Source organism: Stegostoma tigrinum, chromosome 21 (genome assembly GCF_030684315.1).
Source record: "Stegostoma tigrinum isolate sSteTig4 chromosome 21, sSteTig4.hap1, whole genome shotgun sequence".
In the NCBI taxonomy this organism is placed as follows: domain Eukaryota; kingdom Metazoa; phylum Chordata; class Chondrichthyes; order Orectolobiformes; family Stegostomatidae; genus Stegostoma; species Stegostoma tigrinum.
In genome coordinates this window covers 45,236,614-45,263,153 of record NC_081374.1, presented here as the reverse complement: position 1 = coordinate 45,263,153, position 26,540 = coordinate 45,236,614, and the positions used below count along the sequence as shown (strand labels likewise).

The window sequence follows — 26,540 nt, the reverse complement described above, 5'->3', positions numbered from 1 at the left end:
CTTTGACAACAATGTGACCGGTGTTTCATAAAAGGGCTTAAGGACAATCAATACAACCTTTTAGCAATATCAAGGAGCTGCTCCAAGCATAGCATGGGCGGAGTTAGCTAGATTCTCAGAGTTATGAAAAGATTTGAACAGAGAAACACAGAATAGTTTTTATATTTTCAGACTCAAACCTTGCTGTTATATCTCAAGTTACATGTAAGAGTACTTAATCTGAAAATACGATAAGCAGAGCTCTAAATAAGACCAACTCTGAAGATAGTTCTTGACCTTGCCTTCTCCTTAGGCAATCTGTCTTAAGCCCAAACTCATGATTGTAAACATAAAATTGCATGATGTGAAAACCAGAGATAATAGGAACAGCAGATGCTGGAGAACCTGAGATAACAAGGTGTAGAGCTGGATGAACACAAAAGGCCAAACAGCATCATAGGAGCAGGAAGGCTGATGTTTCAGGTGATGAAGGGTCTAGGCCTGAAACGTCAGCCTTCCTGCTCCTATGATGCTGCTTGACCTGCTGTGTTCATCCAGCTCTACACCTTGATGTGAGAACTAGTGAAGTTGACAGGCAATTGAAAGTCCAGTTAAACCAGTTATGACAAAGTTTCAATCATAGTGGAATGCTGTTATAAGAAGCCAGTTAGTTGTCCCCAATGCTGTCAAACCAAAAGGCACAGGAAGGACACCAAGAGGGAGATTTTCTTTGTCATCTTTTTACACTAAAAATGCTGGGGCCATCTTCATACAGGTGGCTGATTAAAAAAGAAACAAGTTGGAATCGCACAAGGTCAACTGATATTCCAATTTGATTATTGGTTCTAGTGAACACAAGAGACAGAATTTGCAGCATCTGAATCTTCCTTTTATACTGTGTGAATAAACAAAAATAATACAGCACAGGAACAGGCCTTTCAGCCCAACATGTGCATGTAAACCTAGGCATCATTCTAAACTAATTCCATTTGCCTGCACATGGTCCACATTGCTCTATTCGCTGCCTGCTCATGGGTCTGCCTTCTAGTAGCTGCCCCGGCAGCACTTTCCAAGCTGAGGGATGACCTGATGAAAGCATGTAAAAATCATGAGAGGCTCGCATGGGGTAGGTAGTCACAATCTTTTTTTTCTCCCGGGGCGGAAATGTCAAAGGTTTAAGTGAGAGAGGAGACGTGTGAAGAAGTTTTTGTTTTACACACAGAAGGCGGTGTGAGTGAGGGAGGGAGTGAGGCACGCCAAGCTCCCTCGAAGTGGCACCAAACGGATTTGGCAGGAGAGCGGCTGAAACTGTACTTTGCTATTTGGTTTGTCCGAACCCGCAACTTTCTTCCACTTAGACTGGAGATTTGGAGACTTACTCAGGGTGGGGAAAGGGAAGGTGGGGTGGGGGGGGGTAGAATTAGGAAATGTGGCAAGGTTCAGAATGTTCACAGGGAAACAGGTAGTTATTCAGAGGAACAGTGGCAGGTTTGGAGAATACTCTCTATGGTTGGGTAGAGGGGGGTGTCACTGATTTGGAAACGTCCCCCGGGGGCTAGTAATTGGGGAATGATGTGGCGAGGGCTCCTGAGGCCTGGATGCGATTTGGAGACCGTACCTTGGCTGCCGCCGCTATCGACATCCAGGGAGTCTTCTTCCTCCTCCTCTTCAAACAATTTGTCCACGATAAGCTCCGTCTTCAGAGTCAAGTCCCCCATGTCTCCTGCCTCCTCCTCGCACAAGCCCCTATCATGGCGGCGCCGCCTCCTCCTCGCTCAAGCCCCTATCACGGCGCCGCCTCCTCCTCACTCAAGCCCCTATCATGGCGGCGCCGCCGCCGCCTCCTCCTCGCTCAAGCCCCTATCATGGCGGCGCCGCCGCCGCCTCCTCCTCGCTCAAGCCCCTATCATGGCGGCGCCGCCTCCTCCTCGCTCAAGCCCCTATCATGGCGGCGCCGCCGCCGCCTCCTCCTCGCTCAAGCCCCTATCATGGCGGCGCCGCCGCCGCCTCCTCCTCGCTCAAGCCCCTATCATGGCGGCGCCGCCCCCTCCTCGCTCAAGCCCCTATCATGGCGGCGCCGCCGCCGCCGCCTCCTCCTCGCTCAAGCCCCTATCATGGCGGCGCCGCCGCCGCCTCCTCCTCGCTCAAGCCCCTATCATGGCGGCGCCGCCTCCTCCTCGCTCAAGCCCCTATCATGGCGGCGCCGCCTCCTCCTCGCTCAAGTCCCTATCATGGCGGCGCCGCCTCCTCCTCGCTCGAGCCCCTATCACGGCGCCGCCTCCTCAGCTGGGCCGCGCGCACTCCCCGTCCCCACGCTCTGTCCCCGCCCCCGCTCTCTGTCCCCACCCCCCACAGGCTCCGCCCGCCCATCCTCCATGGCAGACTCATCACGTGGAGGTGCAATTTTGGAGTGGGGGGCCTTGGACGAGGACAAATGTCACTTGACAACCGGTTATAGTCGAATACGTTTATGTGAAAAAAAAGATAACAAGGTGTGGAGCTGGATGAACAAGCACCATCAGAGAGCAGGAAGGCTGACGTTTCGGTCCTAGGCCCTTCTTCAGAGAATCTTTATTTGAAAACACGAGCTTTCGCATCTCTATTCCTTCCTCGGTGACACTGAAGCTTGTGTTTTCAAATAAATGTGTTGGACTAATAACCCGGTGTCGTGTGATTTTTGACCTTCCCGGACCGATGCCGCGCCCCTCACTCAGGCACCGCTCCTTACGCCAGCTCCACCCTCAAGTGCTCAGGCCCCGCCCCTTTGGCCGCCCTCTGCTGCCAACGCAGGCCGCGCCCCTCCCACTGAGCGCCCCTCCCTTATATTGACACGTGCCTTCGGACAGGCCCCGCCCTTCGCACTGGACGGCCCGCCTCTCACGTTGACCCCGCCCCCGTTTTACCTGCGCATGTGGGTTTCCTGTCCCTGAGCGTGCTCCGTTTGCGGCGCCATTAACGAGATGGAGTACTCTAGTCACTTGGGTGGTGTGTGTATATATATTTATATATAATATATATTGTTCTCGACAGGAATAGAAGGTGAACAAAAGAAAAAGTCCCTTTTCTACGTTTCTAAAACCTAAATAATTCCACCCTTGATGATGGGATGGAACCATTTGCCTTCCAGTACAAATGATAATCTATGGTTGTGGTTAAGGGTTGGGGAGATTTTTAAAACTGGTAAAATCCACACTCCACAGGCCATTGGGCTGTAGGCCCCCGAGGTGGAATACGAGATGCTGCTCCTACAGTTTCTGGGCAGCGTCATTGTGACACTGGAGGAGGAGGCCCAGGGTGGACATGTCCCCCAGGGTGTGGGTGTTACAACAGGTTTGCGACTGGGAGGTGTTTGTCGCAAAAACATAGCGCAGGTGCTCTACGAGGCGGTCCCCGAGCCTCTGCTTGATCTCAACAATGTAGAGGAGGCCCTATTGGGAGCAGCGAATCCAGTAGACAATGTTGACGAATCTGCAGGTGAATCCGCGTCTAATGTGGAGGGTTCTTTTGGGTCTTTAGGCAAGATCCTTAGGCCCCCATTAAACTTTGGCTGAAAGAGCTTTGAACGTGTTTTCTTTCCCCCCACTATGCCTTGGCAGCTGCCTCAAACTTTAGTTCATCCATCAGTGCAGGAATACCAGCCTGTAACACTCAGTCGGGGTCAGCTCCTTGTTCTGGAAGATTAACAAGTCTCAGGCAGACCAGAGAGTGTCTTTTACTGATTTGATGGTCCTCCAGGTGTCGTCACTGTTTGTCTCAGTGTGCATCATGGGGAACAGCCCATAAAGAGCCGAGAGCTGCATCACAGACCTGATTGAGAAAAACTTCTACAAAAATTACAGCATCTTTCTCCAAGATTCCTTTGCAAAGGCACATTCCAGCTGGAGGTGTGTGACAGCCTCTACCCCCACTCCCAGCAGCCTCTTCGAGGGCAGCGTGCAGTGGCACAGAGTGCGGGTGTACTTTTAGGGTCTCATGGGTAATGCCCTTGTCACCAACAGCCAAGTGTTGTCTTGGTGGTTGTTGAAAAGTTCTCGTGATGAGACATTTTGCTGAATGACTTTGACAGTCTGCTCAGGGTACAACGTGACAGGATCCACCTTCTTTTCCTGCAGGTTCTTGAGGATGCTACATGCTGACCACTTGCTGATGGACTTGTGGTCAAAAGTATTTTTCATTGCAAACTTCCCCACGAAGGATAGGTGATAGGGAATGGCCCAACTATTTGGAGTATTCATGGCCAGTCCCATCCTTCACAGCACCAGGGACAGGTGGTATCTCAGTACAGAGTGACACTTGGTGTTTGTGTACCAAAGGTCTACGCACAGCTTGATGCAGCCAGAAACAAAGGAGGCCTTCGGTATGACAGTGACGTTGGGAATGTTCATCCCCCATTATCCAGAGGCTTGTACGTGGTGTCTCTATGGACACAGTCCATGTTAGACCTCCAGATGAAGTGGAAGACGGCTCGGGTGACTGCAATTGCACAGATTCTGGGAATGTGCCAGACCTATGCCATATATAACAACAGGGAGAGTACCTCACACCTGATCACTAGGTTTTCACCCACAATAGAGAGGGAGCAGTGCTCCCAAACACTCAGTTTCTGCCTCACCTTGGTGATACGCTCCTCACAAGTTTTTGCACATGCCCCGGCGCATCCAAACCATATTCCCAGCCTCTGGCTAATGTCTTCCCAGGCATCAAGGTCAGCAATTTGTATCTCTCTCTCTCTCTCTCTCTCTCTCTCTCTCTCTCTCTCTCTCTCTCTCTCTCTCTCTCTCTCTCTCTCTCTCTCTCTCTCCCCCCCCCTCCCTCTCTGCAGCCTCTGGCTAACAATCCCCACCCTGTCCTTCTGATGGAGGGAAGGTCATTGATAGAGCAGCTGAAGATGGTTGGGCCTAGGACACAACCCTGACAAACTCCTGCAGCAACATCCTGTAGCTGAGATAACTGATCTTCAGCAATCACAGCTGTATTCCTTTGCGCCAGGTATGACACCGACCAGCAGAGAGTTTGCCCCCCGATACCCATTGACTCCTATTTTGCTAGGGATCCTTGATGCCATACTCAATCAAATGCAGCCTTAATGTCAAGGCCTGTCACTCTCATCTCTCCTCTGGAATTCAGCTCTTTTGTCCATGTTTGAACCAAGGCTGCAATGAGATCAGGAGCTGAGTGGTCCTGGCAGAACCCAAACTGGGCGTCACTGAGCAGTTTATTGCTGAGCAGGTGCTGCTTGATAGCACTGTTACTGACACCTTCCATCACTTTACTGATGACCGAGAGGAGACTGATAGGACAGTAATTGGTCAGGTTGGATTTATCCTGCTTTTTGTGTACAAGACACTCCTGGCCATTTTCCACATTGTCAGTTAGATACCAGTGTTGTAGCTGTACTGGAACAGCTTGGGAAGCGACAAGTTCTGGGGCACGAGTCTTCAGTCAGAATGTTGTCAGGGCTCATAGCCTTTGCAGTATCCAATGCTTTCAGCCGTTTCTTGACATCACGTGGAGTGAATCACATTGGCTGAAAAGTGATGTCTGTAATGCTGGGAACCACTGGAGGAGGCTGAGATGGATACCACTTTGTCATTTCTGGCTGAAGATTGTGAATACTTCAGCTTATTTTTTGTACTGATGTGTTGGGCTCTTTCATCACTGAGAATGGGGATATTTGTGGAGTCTTCATGCACAGTGAGTTGTTTAATTGTCCACAGCCATTCATGACTGAATGGACTGCAGAGCACAGATCAGATCTGATCAGATCAGAGGCATTCCACTCCCGCACATCCCAGATGTCCAAGTTCTTCAAGGAAGGCATTCCACTCCCGCACATCCCAGATGTCCAAGTTCTTCAAGGACTGCAACTTTCCCCCCACAGTGGTCAAGAACGCCCTTGACCGCATCTCCCGCAACACATCCCTCACACCCCGCCCCCGCCACAACCGCCCAAAGAGGATCCCCCTCGTTCTCACACACCACCCCACCAACCTCCGGATACAACGCATCATCCTCCGACACTTCCGCCATCTACAATCTGACCCCACCACCCAAGACATTTTTCCATCCCCACCCATGTCTGCTTTCCAGAGAGACCACTCTCCCCGTGACTCCTTTGTTCGCTCCACACTGCCCTCCAACCCCACCACACCCGGCACCTTCCCCTGCAACCACAGGAAATGCTACACTTGCCCCCTACACCTCCTCCCTCACCCCTATCCCAGGCCCCAAGATGACTTTCCATATTAAGCAGAGGTTCACCTGCAAATCTGCCAATGTGGTATACTGCATCCATTGTACCCGGTGTGGCTTCCTCTACATTGGGGAAACCAAGCGGAGGCTTGGGGACCGCTTTACAGAACACCTCCGCTCGGTTCGCAATAAACAACTGCACCTCCCAGTCGCAAACCATTTCCACTCCCCCTCCCATTCTTTAGATGACAAGTCTATCATGGGCCTCCTGCAGTGCTACAATGATGCCACCCGAAGGTTGCAGGAACAGCAACTCATATTGCGCTTGGGAACCCTGCAGCCCAATGGTATCAATGTGGACTTCACCAGCTTTAAAATCTCCCCTTCCCCCACCGCATCCCAAAACCAGCCCAGTTCGTCCCCTCCCACCACTGCACCACACAACCAGCCCAGCCCTTCCCATTCCACCCACTGCATCCCAAAACCAGTCCAGCCTGTCTCTGCCTCCCTAACCTGTTCTTCCTCTTACCCATCCCTTCCTCCCACCCCAAGCCGCACCTCCATCTCCTACCTACTAACCTCATCCCACCTCCTTGACCTGTCCGTCTTCCCTGGACTGACCTATCCCCTCACCACCTCCCCACCTATACTGTCCTCTCCACCTATCTTCTTTTCTCTCCATCTTCGGTCCGCCTCCCCCTCTGTCCCTATTTATTCCAGAACCCTCACCCCATCCCCCTCTCTGATGAAGGGTCTAGGCCCGAAACGTCAGCTTTTGTGCTCCTGAGATGCTGCTTGGCCTGCTGTGTTCATCCAGCTTCACATTTTATTATCTCAGATCAGATCTGTTGGTTGTGGAATTGCTTAGCTCTGTCTATCACTTTGTGCTTATTCTTTTAGCACAGAAGTGTTGCTGTTTAGTAGCTTCACCAGGTTGATACCTCATCTTCAGTTATACCTGGTGCTGCTCCTGGCATGCCCTCCTACACTCTCTATTGAACCAGGGTTGATCCCCTGGCCTGATGGTAATGGTTGAGTGGGGGATATGCCAGGCCATGAGGTTACAGAGTGTGCTGTAGTATAATTCTGCTGCTGTTGATGGCCCACAGCGCCTCATAGATGTTTGGTCTTGAGTTAGTAAAAGCAAATTACAGCAGATGCTGGAATCTTTACTCAAAACAAAAATTGCTGTAAATCACAGCAGATCAGGCAGTATCTGTGGAGAGAGAGATTTTCAGCATTTTTTTTGTTTTCAGTTGAGATATTAGATCTGTTCAAAGACATGACAACATGATGGAGGAAATTCTCAATGTGAAGGTAGGATGTCATCTCCACAAGGACCGTGTGATGGTCATTATTACTGATACTGTCATGGACAGATGCATCTGCAGTGGCAGATTGGTGAGGATGAGGTCAAGTATATTTTTCCATTTTGTTGGTTCCATCACCACCTGCCGCAGACCCAGTCTAGCAGCTATGTCCTTTAGGACCTGACTAGGTCGATCAGTAGCACTGCTGCCAAGCCACTCCTAGAGGCAGATATTGAGATATCTCCCACCCAGTGTACATTTTGTGCCCTTCCCATCCTCAGTGCTTCCTCCAAGTGTTGTTCAACATGGAGGAGTACCAATTCATCAGCTGAGGGAAGATGGCACATGGTAACCAGGATGTTTCCTCACCCATGTTTAACCAGATGCCACAAGACTTCATGGGGGCTAGAATCAATGTTGAGGACTGTCAGCCCAACTCCCTGCCAACTGTACTACTGTATACCACTGTACTAACACCACACAGACCCAGCAGAGATAGTGTTGGTGTTGTCTGGGTGTTGTGTTTATGACATGGTTCTGCGAATTAAGCCTTGACAAGTCTGTGAGACAGCTCTCCCAATATTGGGACTAGCTCCCAGATGTTAATAAAGAAGTCTTTGCAGGGTCAACAAGGCTGTTTCAGCTGTTTTTTCTGGTACCATGGTCGGTGCCAAGTAGTACATCTCGTTCCTTCTTCAGAAAATTTCTAGTGATTGAGTGGCTTGGTAAGTCATTTCAGAGCTCAGTGAAGAAACGTGCTGTAATCACAAGTTGTTGTGGGTCTGAAGTCACATGCATTGTGGCCAGACAGCAGATTTCCTTCCCCTAAAGGACTATAGTGAAACAGATGGGTTTACTTGTCAACCAACAATGGTTTTATGATTATCATGAGACTTTAAATTCCAGATTTTTATTGAATTCAAGTTCCACCGTCTGCCTTTGCAGGAATCAAACCAGGGTCCCCAGAACATTACTTGGGTCTCTGGTGACAGTGACGGTACCACTACTGTCTCTCCATTTGTTTCAGCTGTCTGCCGACAAAATGTGACTTTTTACCACCTTGTACAGATGCAATGATCTGAGGAGTAAAAAAATCATTCGAAAAATCTGACCTACCCCCTGAGTCCAAATACCTCCCACTGAGAGGCTCCTCTATATACAGAGTCCTAAATCCAAACTTTTACACAACACTTTGCAGCTAATGTATCTCTCACACTTTAATTGTGAAAAGATATGTGGTTGTGAACAGGATCATGTGAAAACCCACACACCAATGCAATACAGTTAAGTAGAGTTCTATTTATTTAGCAAATCATTTGCAAAACATAAAAACAATGATAGGCAGAAGGGTATCACATCAGAATAAGAATTCACAAAGAGATACATCCACTGTCACTGTTACAGCAATTACAGAGCATTTGCTAATTGGCTGCTTGACCATTACATGATATGGCTATGAGGTCTTGTGAAGGAAAGAATACTAAGAATTGGGATATTTCAGTTGCCTCATTCTCCAAAAGTTTAATCCAGTTTAATCCTTCTTCAAATTTTACATTATTGTTGCATGACTAGATATAACGACAAATACCGTTGTTCTAACAGATAGTTGTTGTGTACAAGTTTCCGTGGTATTTTGCTTTTATTGATGTAAGCTGTCATTTTTTTGCAGCACATTCACACCCATTCATAATTGCCCACTCTCAATATGGATATGGAACTGTCAGTCTCAACCATCCACACATATCAGACCAGACATCACAGCTATCACTCACATTGACCCAAGGAACAATGCAGAGCATCCCAAAAATCCGTACTCATTGATATCAACTCACACCCACTTAACAAACACCCCCCGATAATCTCAAAACACACTCCTGATAATCTCAACACACACACACCAAATAATTTCAACATCCCGCGACAATCTCACCACCCCCCCGATCATCTCACCATCGCCCCCCCCCCCCGATAATCTCAACACATCCCCAATAATTTCAATACAGACCTCCTGATAATCTCAACACTCATGGGATAATATCAACATATCCCTCTGATTGTCTCAAAACATTCCCCGATAATCTCAACATAGCCGTGATAATCTCAAAACATACCCCTCTGATAATCTCAACATTTCCCTACCCCAATAATCTCAACACCCTGCCCGTAATATCAATACACATCCCACCAGTAATCTCAACACATAACCCACTGATCTGAACACCCATGCCCCCCCCCGATAATCTCACCACCTCCCCCCAATAATCTCAACGCACCTCTGATAATCTCAATACACACCTCCTGATAATCTCAACACACGCTGTATAATCTCAACAAATCCCTCTGACAATCTCAAAACACTCCCCTACCCCATAATCTCAACAGATACCCCACTGGTAATCTCAACACACATCCCACCAATAATCTCAACACATACCCCAATGATCTCAATACCCACCGCCCCCCCAGATAATCTCAACAATCCACACACTTAATGCTCCACATCGACATTTCTGTACACCCCATACCCGTGCAGATAGTCACTCAATCTCCCTGTCTTTACAGTGTGTATAGTGCACACAGTGGAGATTGGGAGGTGTTGACAGCTTCTCCTATGAGATTAATATCTGTGGGATGTCATGATGCTGCTGTTTACGGAGAGGTACACCCTCAGCTGCTTCAGACCACTTAGTATTTAAAAGGAGTGGTAAGTAACAGCTTGCACAACCAGAGCTGGCACATCAGCTGGTATCCACAGAAACAGTCCAATATCAGGGAGGGTCGAGATTCAAACGTGGGTAACGTTGTCAAAGACTTCCTGCTGCAAAATATCAGCCATTGCTCGGCCATGGTAATGACGGATGCTCAGTGTGATTTTAAATTATTCCTATGTAACAATCTTACGTTGTTACTCGCTGTTCTCAGTGTGAATTCAAAGCTGGTGAGTGGGTCCAGGGCAGGAGAGTATCAATGCCTGTTACTCAATAGTGACATTTTTCTAAAAGAAAAGAAAACAAGGATTATCTAATGACACATTGACAGCAATTACCTTCCCTGTGCACACTCCTGGCCCAAATGTACATTCATGTTCTCCCACTTTCACATCAACCCTGCTCATGTACATAAAACCCTGCACATGCTGATGTGCATTCACCCTCATGTATACAACTTCCCGTGTACAGCCGTACAGCTATTTTATTTAAAGATCACCGTGTGTGGCAATTTCTCTCCATTAGTTCGCAAATGTGCCAGGTTATCGTCAATCAGACTGAGGCCAGTGGGAACACTATCGATTGATACTGGGAGCAGCCAATCACTGCTCGGAGTTACTGAAGGGAACAGTCAGAGAAAAGGCTGTGTCCTGTTTCCCCACATGTGTCACAACTAACTGGTTCAGTTAGCTCAGGGAATAAATTTCCAGAGCTTTTCTGAGCATAAACAGGATTTGCATGAGGATATTGCAGGAAACTACATCATCTAATTGTCACTTAGGGCTTTCCGTGTTGAAATGAAATTGTTTTGTTGTCTTACTGAAGCCACGTCCCTGAGGCAATGTTTCTGTGAAAGGTCAAGACCAATGACTGTGACAGTTTGGACACATTCGAGGATGTGCTCACTGGAAAACCCTGCTGACAGATTCATGGGACAAGAAACAAGGATTACAAAGGAAGAGATGGTTGGAAAATGTCAAAAGTGACTTGTCATAGAAAGGATTGCAATGACCAGGTTAGTGCAGAATTGAGAATAGCGGGACGAGTACATTCACCCTCATCTTACTGCTGAACTGACAGGCAGGAATTCAGATGTAACTGTGTGATAGGGCAATTCGAGGTCAGCTCATGACAACTATCACTCGAATTGGGACAGGGTCCACAGGTGGGCGAATGGCAAACTTCTGAATAATGCAAGCTTGCAGTCCTGGTGCCCTTCAGTTTACTGAGCTATGGAGAACGAGGGAGGACAGAAGAGGGTGCAGACAACGTGAGCATTTACCATCTTGAGATCCAGTGCAGCTGATAACCATCCTGGAGCTTTCCAGGGTTGGGAAATGCTCAACATACTTGATAACAAGATGAAAGAGGTCAGAATCTTGCAGCTGTTTCTGCATTTATCACTTACCCATCCTCCGACAGCTGTTATCCAACTTCCCAGTCTGGTACTCATGAAGCTTTGCATGCTTGCCTTTATCTCTTCAAGCAGATCTGGCATTTCCTTGAAAGCTTGCTTTCCCAGTGAAGTCGCCACCTTCAGCAGATTTTTCTCAATAGCAAGCTCATGGAACTGCTCCTTGCTGATTTGATCCACCGTGTCAGTAAATAGCTGGCATGCCTTAACAGCAAGAGAGACTGACTTAAGCAATAGCCCCAGAAATCCTATCCTCCATTGTCAGCTCCATTCACCCCCTGCATTGCCAGCTCCAACCTTAGCCAGCTGGGCTAACCTTCTGGACTTAACCGAAAATGTGCCCACTTCCCATCCTGAACCTGCTGCCCACTCCATGGAAAGACCTACCTGGAGGGCGACCCAGCTCATCCCCAGCAGATATTGAGGGCTACCTGCCTAGCAACCAGGTGTGATCAAGCCAGTAGAGCTGGTATTGAGCAGCTTATGGAGAACCCACTGTTGGCTCCTCCCAACCATGAGGCTACCTTGTTTAATGTTTTTAAGGCAAAGTTAGATTTTTGAGTAGTAAAGGAATTAAGGGTTAAGGTGAGTGGGCCGGTAGGTGGAGTAGACTCTGTGAAAAGATCAGTCATGATCTTGTTGAGTGGTGGAGCAGGCTCTTCAAGCCAGATGGCCTACTCCCGCTCCTATTTCTTATGTTTTTATGAGAAGTGACTGAGATTCTGCCTCAGAAAACTCTGGAATATAGAGGAGATCAGGGCAGATAAGTCCCTGCCTTATGTGGTGGATTTTCTAAATCCCTCTTGAATCCAGAACACCGAGAGTGGTTGGATTTCTGGGCCTGCTCTCACTTACAAACTGTGGGTCTCTGTGTTAAACTGATATAGTCATGTGAATTGTGTCCGGAAGGGGAACCAGCAAATTCGCCAAAACTGAACATATTCTAACAGTAAAGGGATCATTCTCATTTTCCCATAACAATTCAAACCAGTTTCCCGAACCTTTATCTCAGAATTGATTTCATGAATTATAAATAACATTTGTTTAAATTTGTTAAAATTTGCAACAGTGACTCGTGAGCAATAAGAGTTATAGAGTCATACAGCATGGAAACCAACCCTTTGGCCCAAGTTGTCCATTAGGAACAGATTTCCTAAGCTTAACTATCTCATTGCCAGCATTTGCTCCATATCCTTCTAAACCCTTTGTATTCACATACCCATCCACCAAACTTTTAAATGTTGTATTTGTACCCACCTCCACCACTTCCTCTGGCAGCTCATTCCATACATGCACCACCCTCTGTGTGAAAAAGTTGCCTCCTAGGTCCCTTTTAAATCTTCCCACTTTCACCTTAAATCTAGACCCTCTAGTTTTGGACTCTCTTACCTTGGGAAATAGGCTTTCTGTGACTATTCACCTGATCCATGTCTCTCATGATTTTATAAACCTCTGTAAGGTCACCTCTCAGCCTCCTACTCTCCTGTGAAAAAAGTCTCAGAGTATGCAGCCTCTCCTTATGACTCACTCCCTCCAGTCTGGGCAACATCTTTGTAAATCTTTTGCATCCTTTCCAGTTTGATAACATCCTTCCTATAGCAGGGTGACCAGACGTGTATGCAGCATTCCTAATTTGGCCTCACCAATGTCTTGTCTAGTTGTAACATGACATCCCAACTTCTGATCACAAAGCTCTGACCAATGAAGGCAAGCATGTCAAATACCTTTTTCACCACCTTGTCTACCTGTGATGCCACTTTCAACGGACTACATACCTGACCCCCTAGATCCAACTGTTTTGACAACATTCCCCAGAGCCCTATCATTGATTGTGTAAGTCCTGTGTTGGTTTGTCTGGCCAAAATGCAACTCCCGGTATTTATCTGCATTAATCCCCATCTGCCATTCCTTAGCCCACTGGCCCAGTTGATCAAGATCCTGTTGTACTCTTAGGTGACCCTCTTCACTGACCACTGCAGTACCCATTTTGATGTCATCTGCAAACTTACAAATCATATCTCTTATATTCTCATCCAAATCATTTATATCAATGACAAATAACAGTGGACCCAGCACTGTTCCTTGCAGTACACCAGCGGCCATAGCCTCCAGTCTGAACAACAACCCTCTGCGCTACCCTCTGTCTCCTACTGTGAGGCCAATTTTGTATCCAATTGGCTGGATCTCCCCGGATCCCATGTGATCTAACCTTGCAGACCAATCTATTGTTTGGAAGCTTATCGAAGGGCTTGGTAAAGCCCAGGTAGATAACTCTGCCTTCATCTATCTTATTGGTTGCCCCTTCAAAAGACTGGGTCAAGTTTGTGAGGCCTGGCCTCCCAAGCACAAAACCATGCTGACTATCCTTAATCAGTCCTGCCTTTCCAAATGCATGTAGAACTGCTATTAGAACCACGTGTTAAAAAGCAATGACCAAGGGCAATTTGGATATGCTGCCAGAATTGTGGAATTGTTAAGATGATGAAGGAGCCATTTGGCCCATTGTGCCTGCACTGACTCTTCAGCAGGTCATCATTACACAGTGCTGGTCTATTGCTTTGTCGCTCGTACCCTTACGCACTGTATTAACGTTGGAGATTGTAGTTAATGTCAGCGTTAGAAATGCTGAATGGTGGGCACCATGGGGCTCGTAGTGCCATAGTTACCCCTCCACCTTCTTTAGAATGTAGCCCCCTCCATCCCTTCCTGCCTTCCCTTAACCTTTGTTGTTGCACTGCACCTGCTGGTCAATGCTAAAAAATCTTTTCTTTAATTAGAACAGCTGATTACTGGTGGAAAGAAACTCTCAGAGGTGCGTAAAAGCACCTATTTTTTAAAATGGATGATTAGTTGCTGTTTTGCAAAACAAAAGTAGGGTTTCTACCCCTGGTGGACAGCGCTTATAATTTGACTAATTGACATTTAGTTTAATTAAGATTTAAAACACGAATTGCATTGGAAATGGGTCTAGAAGGGAAATATAGAAATTGTTGTGTGTACTAAACTATAGAAATGAAACCCTCATAAATCTCCAAAAGGATTTTACTGCCTAACTTCTGGAATACTATGTTCAATTCTGGTCTCCCGGCTACAGGATAGATGTTGTGAAACTTGAAAGACTTCAGGAAAGATCCACAAGAATGTTGCCAAGCTTGGAGGGTTTGAGCTTTGAGAGAGGCTGAATAGGCTGGGGCTATTTTCCCTGGAGATTTGAAGGCTGACAGGCGACCTTATAGAAGTTAATAAAATCAAGATGGGCGTAGATAGGGTGAATAGACAAGGTCTTTCCTTTGAGGTGGGAGAGTCCAAAACTACAGGGCATAGGTTTAAGGTAGGAGGGGAAAGATTTAAAAGGGACCTAAGAGGCAACTTTTTCACACAGAGGATGGTGTGTGTATGGCATGAGTTGCCAGAGGAGGTGGTGGAGGCTGGTACAGTTACAACATTTAAAAGGCATCTGGGTGGGTAGATAAATAGGAAGGATTTAAAGGGATATGGGCCAATGGTAGCAAATGGGACTAGATTAATTTAAGAGATCTGATCAGCATGGATGAGTTGGACTGAAAGGTCTGTTTCCATGCTGTACATCTCTATGACTCTATATGGATATCAGTCTGATAAACAGTGTAGTGGTTAGATTACTGGATTGGTAATTAGTATCAGAATTCAGATTGCACCATAACAATAAAAAGAAATCAATCCTTTCACTAGTGCACTTTAGTGGAAGAAGAAACATAATGACCTTAATTACCTGGTCACCCCTTTTCCATCTTGGATGCAGTTATGATGGTTCATAAATACTAGCAACACCCATAGCCCAAGAATGAAACAATAAGCTTTAGAAAAACAGAAGTCAGACCTGTTTGGTAGTGTGAAAGCAATGTTTTACAATCATATTAGGGACCATTTTGCAAAATTGTAAAACCACTAATGGTTTCACAACATCCATACATTCAAAAACTCTTTATAACCAATGAATATTCTTGGTGTGACGACAATTGGAACATAGGAAACACAACAGTCAGTTTGACAGTGAAAGGTCATTGAAACTAACATTTTCATTTCTACTCACTGATAACATCAAGAGGTGTGGCATGAGTATATGGCTTTTTGGGTAAATGATCAGCCATAATCCAGATTGATGGAGCAGGCTGGAGGGTTTAAATCATCTCCACTTTCTCAAGCCGTTAAGAAAGGCTGTACTAATTATAGTTACTGAGTAATGTGGACCAGGAAGAACTCTTGCTGTTCTTCATACAGAGTCCATTGTGAATACACACCACCTTCTTACTTTAATGGCTCACTTCTGGGGCAGCCCCTTTGACTGTACGGCACTGCACTGAAGTGTTAGCTTGATCATGACCTAAGTCCATGAGTGGGACTGGAACTCTCTGCCTTCTAGCTCTGAGGTAAGAATACCACCACTCTGCCAAAACTGACACTTATTAACAAGAGAACTGACCTGTACCTGGGGTCTAACTCAACAGTGCTGGCTTATACCCTGGTCACCCCATGCAGCATAGTTAGAGAGCTCCACTTGCAGAGGAGCTGTGAACATGACTGATGAACTGATCCCCCACAATTCTGTTACCTTTTCAGCTGCTTGGTGGGCTGCCAGCCTCTGGAAGTCTCTTGTGAAGGAATCCAAATGCTCCCTGTTGATCAGATCTCCCAGCTCACGTAGATGATGGCCCAAGGTGTTGATTGCTTCAGCATCTGGAAAATAAGAGAGTCGCTACGTCTTCAAAACTGAATTCTATAATTGTTTGGAGAAATAAGCTGAATGTCAACTGTGGAAGCTTGGCCAAAAGCAATGCAACTTCAAGAAGTTTTCAACAACTTTCTGCTTGATGACCAATCTTACCTTACCTCCTGGCTAGACCTGGTATGCTACTCTGTGTCTCTGCCCAGTATTTTATCTGTTAGTTATTTCCAGTCCCTGAAATAATTAAATTACCTTTAACACCAATGATTTGGATTTTGCTACTAATCATTTTTTTATCCCTCAATTATGTTTAATATCTTTCTTGTCTCTGATTAAACCAATGAAGATACGCAGTTCTTCCTGCTGCTATAATTTATCTTTCCAGCCTCAGTCCTAGCCAGGCTCAGCTACAGTCTATCCTAATCCCAGTGTCCCTATCTGTGCCAGTATGGATATCAAAGGCACTTGCCCACAAGAATTCCTCAGCACAATATTCACTAGCCTACTCTTTCTTTTACAAGTCCCTGGAGATCAATAAAGTAAAAGAACCAATCTTCTTAAATGACATCTTTGGAAGATACCAAAAGGACAGATCCCATTGTTATGTTAATAGATTTCTTGCAAAAAAAACAAGAATGAAATATCAACTGGTAATCAAGTTGCCTACAGTGGATACTGTAGACGAAACTTTAAATCTGCAATAAATCTCAAAATTAGGTTCCCCCAGCATGCATGGTTCCAAATATAATGCCCACCCTGCTAGCTGTGTGTCCCTTTGATAGAGTTTATTGTGCAGAATTTTCATAGAATCATGTCATTTGCCCCATCAAGTCCACACCAACCCTCTAAACAGTCACCATAATCTGCCCACTCAATGACACTCTGATACACAGTGTAGTCAACCCTGCTAAAGACCACCCAGCTCCTTAGCATTCCTAGACCTAGCAGCCTCTATCCTGTCCTGATCACAGGCAGAAGAATGTGATTTTGCAGCCTTGCTTATTCTAGAATCCATTCCACAAAAGGCAGTGAATGAAAAATCTTTAATTTCTTTTTAAGAGAGGGATAGACAGATGCTTGATTCCCAGGGGATTCAAAGATTATCAGGGATGTACGGGAACATAGAGTTGAGATTAGAATCAGCTCAGCTATGATCTTATGGAATGGTGAAACAGTGTTGAAGGGCCAAGTGGCCTACTGTGGGTTCCTTGCTTACATGGCCCCTTGAGACCCATCAGAAGCCACTTTCTGACAAATTTGGTTTCAGATCTAGGAAATCCAACTAACTTCAGAAGCCTGGAGATATTGGGTTTCTGTGTCAGTTAGAAACCATCTCATGAAACACAGGCTTTAAAACCATAGATTATTCATACAGCTTGCAAAAAAGGGATTTCATTACACTCCCCGAGTCAGTTTGCACATTGTTGAGGAAATAATCCCAGGATTGATAATCACAGCAACCTGAATATACAAGATAAGGAGAGCTAGGAACAGGAGAAAGTTTGCTCCAACATTTAATACAATCTTGGGGAACCTTCCTGCCCACTCCCTACAGCCTATTGATTCACTAAGAGACCAATAATTTGTAACCCAAGTCTTAACAATATCATCAACAGAACCTTCTGAGGTAGAGAAATTCAAAGGTACACTCAACCCTTGATTGAAGACATTTCTCCTCACCTCAGTCTTAAATGACTTGCCCTTTATACAGAAACTGTGCACATGCTATATGCTCCCCATGAAGAATAAATAACATTTCAGTGGCTTTCCTGTGAAGTTCCTTCAAAATCCAGAACATTACAATGAGATCCCCTCACCTTTCCAAATGCCAGAAAATAAAGACCCATTTTGTACCCCCTTTCATCACAGGAGCTAATCTAAATGTCTAAATTTCAGTCAAACATCTCCAAAGCATTTAAATCCTTCCTTCAACGTGGAGAACATAATTGCAGTGTAATCAAGGCGTGGTCTCGCAAAGCCCCATTGTTTATGGACTTTAATCCTTTTCAAGTAAAGGCCAAAATATAATTTGATTTCCTAACCACTTGTTGCGCTTATGTGCAAACCTTATATAAAAACGGGAAGTGCAAGAAAAATTAAACAGGTCTGGCAGCATCTGTGCGGACAGAGAAAAACAGCATTAATGTTTTGAGTACAATACGGTTCTTTGGAACCCCTCTGAGGAGCAACATTTATGGCTGTGTAAATGATATTCTATCTGCTACCTTGTTGCCTTCTTAGTCAACAAAGTGTAGGCCTTCTTAGTTAACTTGCTTATATACTTTGCAACCTCTTTGTCTCCTTCTCACACCTTGCTTTATGTTATCAGCCTATTTTAGATACATTACTCACTGTCTCTTTTTCCAAGTCATGAATTTAGATTATAACCAGCCTTCACATTGAACCTTGCAGCATCTCATTAGCCAAACCTTGACAAGTCCCATTTATCTCTCCACTTCCTGCCCATTAACCAATCCTGTGTCTGTGCTAAGGAATCATCCCCAACTCTATGGGCCCTTATCTTGTGTTTTAACCTTTTCAGTTGCATCTTATCAAATGATTTAAATCTGACCATACTGCATCTACTTGGACCCCTTTATCTACACACCTGTTTACATCCTTTAAGAACTGTAACAAGTTTGTCAAACTGCATTTCTTTTTCACATAACCATGGTGGTTTTTCCAATTAAAACTGAGCTCTTCCAAATGCCTATGTTATTGATAGGTTCTGACATTCTCTCAATGACTGAGCTCAGGCTAATTTGCTTACAGTTCCTGTTTACTTTTTTACCTCCAGTGCTGAACAGTGATGTTACATTTGCTAATTTATAATAAGGTACCATTCTGGAATCTAGGAAATTTTGGAAAATCAGTCACTCTTTAAACCTTGGATGTAGGCCTTAACCTCTTGAGAATTTGTTGGATTTTAGTCTCTTGAGCTTCTCCAGTGAATTATCTCTGCTGATAAGGATTACTTTGATTTTCTCAGTTTTATTAACCCCCATGTTACTCTTATTTTCTGATATATAATTTATGTCTTCTGCTGTGAAAGCGGACAGTAAATAATTTTTCAACACTTCTTCCACTTCCTTATTCACATGATTCCTCTTATTTGTGCTTCTATGAGATCACCATTTACTTTAGCTAAAATAAAACAAAGAACTGTGGTTGCTCGAGATTTGAAACGAAAACAGAAAGTGGTGTTAATGTTTTGAGTCAGGCGAAGATTTGCTTTCTTCCCACTGGTACAGTCAAACCTGTGCAGTTTCATCAGCAATTTCTATTTTTGTTTCATTTACCTCAGCCATTCTTTTCCTCGATGTCTCACAAATGAGTTTAATATTCCTGGCTAGTTAATTCCCATTTTGCCTTCCTTTTTAACCAATGTTTTGTTAGTTTCTGAAATTCTCCCAATTCATCATACTTTCTGGTTTGCAGCATTATCAACCACTTTCCTTGTTTAAATACTTATGAGTAAGGTCATGATGGAGTTTTTTCTTTGAGTCTTAGTTTTTTAATATTACATTTTTTTGTTGAACATTTTGAATTGCTTCATTAAATGTCTATTGTTTCTTTTTGGCCATAGCTTTTAGCTAATCACCCTTAGCCAACTCTCCCCTCATACAGGGATAGTAAGAACTGCCAATGCTGGAGTCTTCAGAAAATGAGTACCGACCCGAAATATCAGCTTTCCTGCTCCGCTGATGCTGCATGGCCTCCAGCTCCACATTATGTGTTATCTATTCCCTCATACTTTGTTTTGTCTATGTTTTAAGATGCATATTGGAAGACATCATCTCCAAAATTAATGTGGAATTCAGTTGTATTAAGATCACTGTTTCCCAGTAATGTTTTACTCTGACACTACTTATTAACCTTGATTCAATGAGTATATTTAAGACAGATATTGATACATACTTAGATGTTAAAAACAACAAGTGATATGGGGAGTATTGCAGGAACATATCACTGATTATAAAAGAGTAGCCATGATTGGTTTGAATGGTGGAGCAATCTCAGCTGGTTAAATACACTACTCCTGTGCCTGTTTCCAATGTTTCTGAAGCGCAATGCTACACCTACACACAACATATTGCTCCAGAAATAGTTAACCATTCTCTGTAAAGGCCTGGCAAACCTTTGGTTGTTCTGCAATAAGCCAAGGAAACATAAGCAGAGGGACGATTGGCTTTGATCTGTGCACTAAATACAGTAAAGTCCACCTTCTCTTTCACTAACATCTGATATCATTGGCCAACTTTAGGAACACCAGCCCTGTTATATCTCCCACACTGCCATTAACATCAAGTCAGGTGATCAACCTGGTTCAGTGGGAAGTGCAGGAGAGCAAACGAGGTATACTCAGTCAATCTACAACGATAAATACTTAACAGTGGTGAAAGGTACAGCCAAGTAACCCCAGAACCGATGGATGAAATCTAAGCTGTGGCCTCCCCCTACATCCCATTGAGAATAGCTGAAAACAGTGAGGCAAGGAATACAACATCTTTTTAGTTGGATGAAATAGGATGAAGCTTTAGGATTAGGGCTGATGGTATGGTTAAGGAAGACGAGGCACCAAAAACATCCCAATCCTCAATGACAGGGGAGTCTAGAAAGTCACCATAACCATCTTTAGCTTCAAGTAGATAATCCGTCTGAGAATGGTTTGAGGAAGGGTGACTCAACCTGGAACGTTAACTCTGATTTCTCTCCACAGATGCTGCCAGACCTGCTGAGCTTATTCAGCAACTTCTGTTTTGTTTCTGATTTACTGCATCCACAGTTCTTTTAGTTTTTATGTAATCTATGACCCAATCAGACAAGTTGTAAATGTAAGATAATAAAATGTGAGGCTGGATGAACATAGCAGACCCAGCAGCATGTCAGGAGCACAAAAACTGTAAATGTATGTGTGTGGGGTGATTGACCTTGATCTCACTTTCTTTCCCACTTGTACATCTTCCCAATCTTCTGGGACATGCGCAGAAATGGGCAGCTTTTAAAATTGGTCCAGAGGCTTCTAAACTTCCAGGAAGAGAAGGGAGTGAGTGGTTAGGAATGCAGCTATCGTGATTCCCTGCACCCTCCATGGTGCATCTACAGTCTGAGCCATCAACACTTTGTCACTTTGCCATCTCTAGTTTTGTCAGTCTCATGTATAAGGCTGTCTGAACTTGGTCTTGATCACAACACAATCCAAATTGCACTTTACCTTCCACAGGTTCCTCAGTGGATGCAAGGCACCGAAAGCCTGTTGTAAAATCACTTGAACTTTCTTCATCCAGCAGAATATTCACCAGATACTCAGTCTGTTGCTGAAACAGCTCTGATACTGCCATTAGAGCCAAGGAACTGTTGAGTGAAGTTGTTTTCAATGTTCTTTCTTCTTTACAATCTAAATGTGGCCCTTTGTACCTATGTTGCTCTTTGCTTATAAGGCTTCGCAACTTTCACTTTCATTGTGAATAGGCAAGTACGCAATTTCTGTTGGTCAAACAAGTTGACTGAAAGATTGTTTTCATTGATTTGCATGATTCACCTCTGTTTTCCCTGAAATCTGCAATTGGTTCCCGTCAGGCAGATTATTTATATTCTACTTCCAGTTATCAATGGCCTTTTAAAAAAAAAGTGATGACTCTCCTAGTGGTGAATTTAAAAAAATCCCATATCAAGATTTCACATTTTAAGGTTTTCACTGTAACAAAGAAAATACAATCAACATCGGCTAAACGTTACTTAGTCGGAAATTAATGTGCTGAGCTACAGAAAATAGTACTTCTTTAAAAAGGGGAAGGAAGCTTTCCCTAGTGACCTTGCCAGCCCTTATCACTTAGTCAACATTACTTACAAACTATCTAATAATGGTTGTCTTGCTTTTTGGAGAAATTTGCTGACACAAATTGGATGCCGCGTCTTCCGCATTGTATTAGTCACCAGACATTCAAAAGTGCTCTGAATCCTTTTGACAGCATAAAAAGAATCAGATAGATCAAAATAAAAACCAAAAGAACTGCAGATGCTGTAAATCAGAAATTACTAGAAAGCCTCAGCAGGTTTAGCAGCACCTGTGAAGAGAAATCAGAGTTAACAGACATGTTCTGAGGATTGGTCACTGGACCCAAAATGTTAACTCTGATTTCTCTTCACAGATGCTGCCAGACCTGCTAAGCTTTTCCAGCAACTCCTGTTTTTGTTATATTAGTCAAAGACTTTCCTTTCCTCATTAAGTGCACTACAAGGGCTTAACCAAGATAATCTCATGTTAATGTAACCCAGTGCTAAGTCAGTGGAGTTATTCTCTGTATATAAGTCATAGAATGCCTACAGTGTGGAAACAGGCCCTTTGGCCCAACAAGTCCACAATGACCCTCCGAGCATCCCACCCAGACCGATCCTCCTATAACCCACCTAATCTACACATCCCTGAGCACTAAGAGCAATTTAGCATGAGCAATCCACCTAGACACAGGGAGAATATACAAACTTCACACAGACAATTAGTTTCCCTGAGGTGGAATTGAACCTGGGTTCCTGGTGATGTGAGGCAGCAGTGCTGAGTCACCATGCTACCCTACCTCGAGCATACAGCCCACAATGACAAGTGAGTGTCCCGCATAACAAAATATATTGCCAGACATTGTTTTGGGAATGTAATGCTTGTTAATGCATGTTAATGTAAAAATAATGTCAGAGGTATACACGTCACACATTCATGTAGACATACATTCATCTGTAAAAGCAAAACAAATCAGTTCCATTGGAAGTTTCACTATTAAACCTGTCAGTACTGTACCACACCTAACATTGTTTGTATCAACCGCTTAGTCCTGTCTTTATCTTCCTTTACCGTTGTGTTCACTCCCTGCACAGGCTGAGGTTACCATAAAGGACTGTCCTTCTCAATCCTTCCCCTCCCCTGAGGCATGATGATGCTTAGGTTAAATCTAATGTGTGAGCAGACCTGTGATCTGAGATAGTAGGAACTGGAGATGATGGAGAATCTGAGATAACAAGGTGTAGAACTGGATGAACACAGCAGCCCAAGCAGCATCAGAGGAGCAGGAAGGCTGATGTTTCGGGCCTAGACCCTTCATCAGAAATGGGGGAGGGGAAGGGTGTTCTGAAATAAATAGGGAGAGAGGGGGAGTTGTATAGATGAGAGACAATCCTCAGGGGATCTGTCTCCCAGGGCAACTCTCTCGTCTATCTGCCTCCCCCTCTCTCCCTATTTATTTCAGAACCCCCTACCCCTCCCTCATTTCTGATGAAGGGTCTAGGCCCGAAACGTCAGCTTTCCTACTCCTATGACGCTGCTTGGCCTGCTGTGTTCATCCAGCTCTACACTTTGTTATCTTAGCCCTGTGATCTGGTTAGGACAATAGCAATTTTATTCCTCTGTATATTGTACATTGAGTTCACTGTGTTTAAATAACACAAATGCAAATACTTCTAATGTTAGTCATGCAGGTGATAGCAAATGCAAAACAGCAAGGGAATGAAAGAATGATTACTTAATCTGGGAAAAGAACAAGCATTCAGACTGAGACCTATCTCACATGAAGAGAATTGAGAAATAAATTGATGAACGTATAAAAGATGGATACGGAGATAGTAGGAACTGCTGATGCTGGAGAATCTGAGATAACACGGTGTAGAGCTGGATGAACACAGCAGGCCAAGCAACATCAGAGGAGCAGGAAGGCTGACGTTTTGGGTCGGGGCAGGGGAGATTTTGAAGCTTGTGAAGTCTACGTTGATACCATTGGGCTGCAGGGTTAGGGTTTTGCAACTTATATATCGCTTGGGAACCCTCAGCCCAATGGTATCAATGTGGACTTCACAAGCTTCAAAATCTCCCCTCCCCCAACTGCATCCCAAAACCAGCCCAGCTCATACCCTCCTCCCTAAGCTGTCCTCCCACCTATCCACTCCTCCCACCCCACCTCCTACCTAGCAGCCTCATCCTGCCCCCTTGAACTGTCCGTCCTCCTTGGACTGACCTATCCCCTCCCTAAATCCCCACCTACACTCATGTTTACTGGCTCCAACCCCATAACCTTGACCTGTCTGTCTCCTCTCCACCTATCTTCTCCTTTATCCATCTTCTATCCACCACTCGCTCTCTCCCTATTTATTTCATAACCCGCTTCCCCTCCCCCGTTTCTGAAGAAGACTCTAGGCCCGAAACGTCAGCTTTCCTGCTCCTCTGATGCTGCTTGGCTCTGTGTTCATCCAGCTCCGCACCTTATTATTATAAAAGATGGACTTTTGTTCAGCTTGCTTTTATTCAGCTTGCTCCCAAGGATGATTTTTCTTCTCATGCAAATTCAGAGGCATTCTTAAAGAAAAGGTCAGCAGCAATAAATTAAATTTCGGATCAAAGATCGCTGAACTCAGAAATGAAATGTCTGGAACCAGTTGGCAGTGAAACTGAAAGATAAAAGGAGACAAAGTGCAAAATCCCCTCCCAGAAAAACAAAACCCAGTTGATCCATACAGGCCCAGGTTCAGACAATATCTTAACCCGACCTTTCTCCTTTTTAGAATCAGAGATCCGTGAAATTTGGTAAACACGAAGGAAACAGGAAATGAAATGAGGGAAGAAGTTGGGTAAAGGTTTCTGTTTGTCAGAAATGAAAAGAAAGGGAACACCTTGATGAATGTGTTTCTGGCATTTGTAGAAAGACTACTTTTGAGGGAAACATAAAAATCACTGGAGATTCTCAGCCATCAGGCAGCATGTGCTGAGAGAAGGAGTTCATGTTTCAGGTTAATGACTTTTCATCAGTTCTGGTGGTAGATTGTCCCAATCTGAAATGTTAACCCTGTTTCTTTGCGCGGAAGCTGCCATACCTACTAAACATTTCCATTGTTTTCTGTTTGTGTTCCAGATTTATGACATCGACAGTAATTTACTTTTTGAGGGAAACAAAGGAGGTCAGAAAACAGTCACTTCCTGTAGCCAGAGAATGACCAATTGGCATTGCAACTGACTTCTGAATCAAATATGTAACAACTTGCTTTTACAACTGACGATCTATATCTGTGAAATATTCTTGTGGACCCCAGGTGTCTGATGTAATTCACTGGCTGTTGGAATGTTTGCAGCGGGTATATTGCCATTTTCCTAACTGGGCCAGAGGGTTGCTCTCTCATTAGGTTTAGCCTTGTTCATGCTCGAGACTGATGTTTTTACTACAGCCTTGTCAACTATTCCCTAGAAAGCTCATATCTCCTTTCTCCACAATGCCATCAAATGTGATGGAGGTGCAAGACCAATGGAATGGAATTCTTATGCCCAGAATCTCCTCAGTACCATCCCTCAGGTTGCCAGGATGACGTAGGTGTATGAAATATCTGAAGTGGTGGAAACGACGCTGAACCTTAGTGCCTTGATGCCTCTTTGAGATTGGTTCTTAGTTTTTGTAATTCATTCATGGGCAGAGGACAGATAAGAATCAATCACATTGCTGTGGGTCCAGAGTCACATGTAGACCAGACCAGGTAAGGATGGCAATTTCCTTCCCTAAAGGACATTAGTGAACCAGCTGTGTTTTTCCCAACAATCAACAATGGATTCATGGTTATCAATAGACTCTTAATTCCAGATATCTTATTGAATTCAAATTACACCTTCTTCCGTGGCAGGATTCAAACGCTGGCCCCCAGGACATTAACTGTGTTTCTGGATTAACTGTGATAGTTATAGTACTACCATGCCATCACCTCCCTGTGGTGTTCTCACTGTGGTGCTGTGAATAACCTGTTAATTTGGTGACCTTCCCTGACCCCATGTCCTGTAGCAGTTGTCAGTCACATTCCTGTATTGTGTCCATCCTGCCCACCGTCAGTCTGACTCCCATGTTGCAACTGGAAGATGAGGCTGGCATCGGAGAAGTCAGTGGCACCTTTAATCAGTCGTTGCTCACTGTGCTCTGGCTGATGTTCAAAAATTCAGGCCCTGGCCTCCAATGAAACACTGAAATGACTGTGTCTGCAATGTGTGAGGTTGTTCTTCTTGTGTCTGTATCAATGGAGCAATATACTGAGGCACATGCTAAATGTAAAATAAATCATTTCCCTTCAAGCTATAAAAAGCTGGACATCTGTTTTCTGGGCTCCCAGCAATAGGTCAGGCTTCAGGAACCATCTGAGCAATAGCTGAGAATCCGCTGTATTAACCAGGCAGCTGTCACCCAGTACAAAGACAATGAGACAGCAGTGGCACA

At 44.7% G+C, this 26,540-nt stretch overlaps 1 protein-coding gene and 1 long non-coding RNA gene across 4 annotated transcripts in view; one reads left to right on the top strand and one right to left on the bottom strand.

The window, feature by feature from the left end:
- The window catches only part of LOC125462766 (apoptosis regulator BAX-like), a 19,639-nt gene extending 17,391 nt beyond the window's left edge, over window positions 1–2,248 (bottom strand). The window contains exon 1 of one of the 2 annotated variants that reach the window (XM_048553112.2): window positions 1,598–2,248. In XM_048553112.2, the coding sequence (XP_048409069.1) occupies window positions 1,598–1,697 (100 nt within the window). In that variant the 5' untranslated portion in view covers window positions 1,698–2,248. The remainder of the gene's footprint in view (window positions 1–1,597) is intronic. The other variant, XM_059653485.1, reaches the window with a different exon arrangement.
- LOC125462767 (uncharacterized) lies at window positions 994–26,540 on the top strand. Of its 2 annotated transcripts, XR_007249713.2 has the most exons (4): window positions 994–1,105; window positions 11,015–11,204; window positions 16,203–16,488; window positions 25,203–26,540. It is a non-coding gene; the product is annotated as an uncharacterized LOC125462767 (long non-coding RNA). The 2 variants fall into 2 exon arrangements; XR_009447017.1 differs by lacking the exon at window positions 11,015–11,204.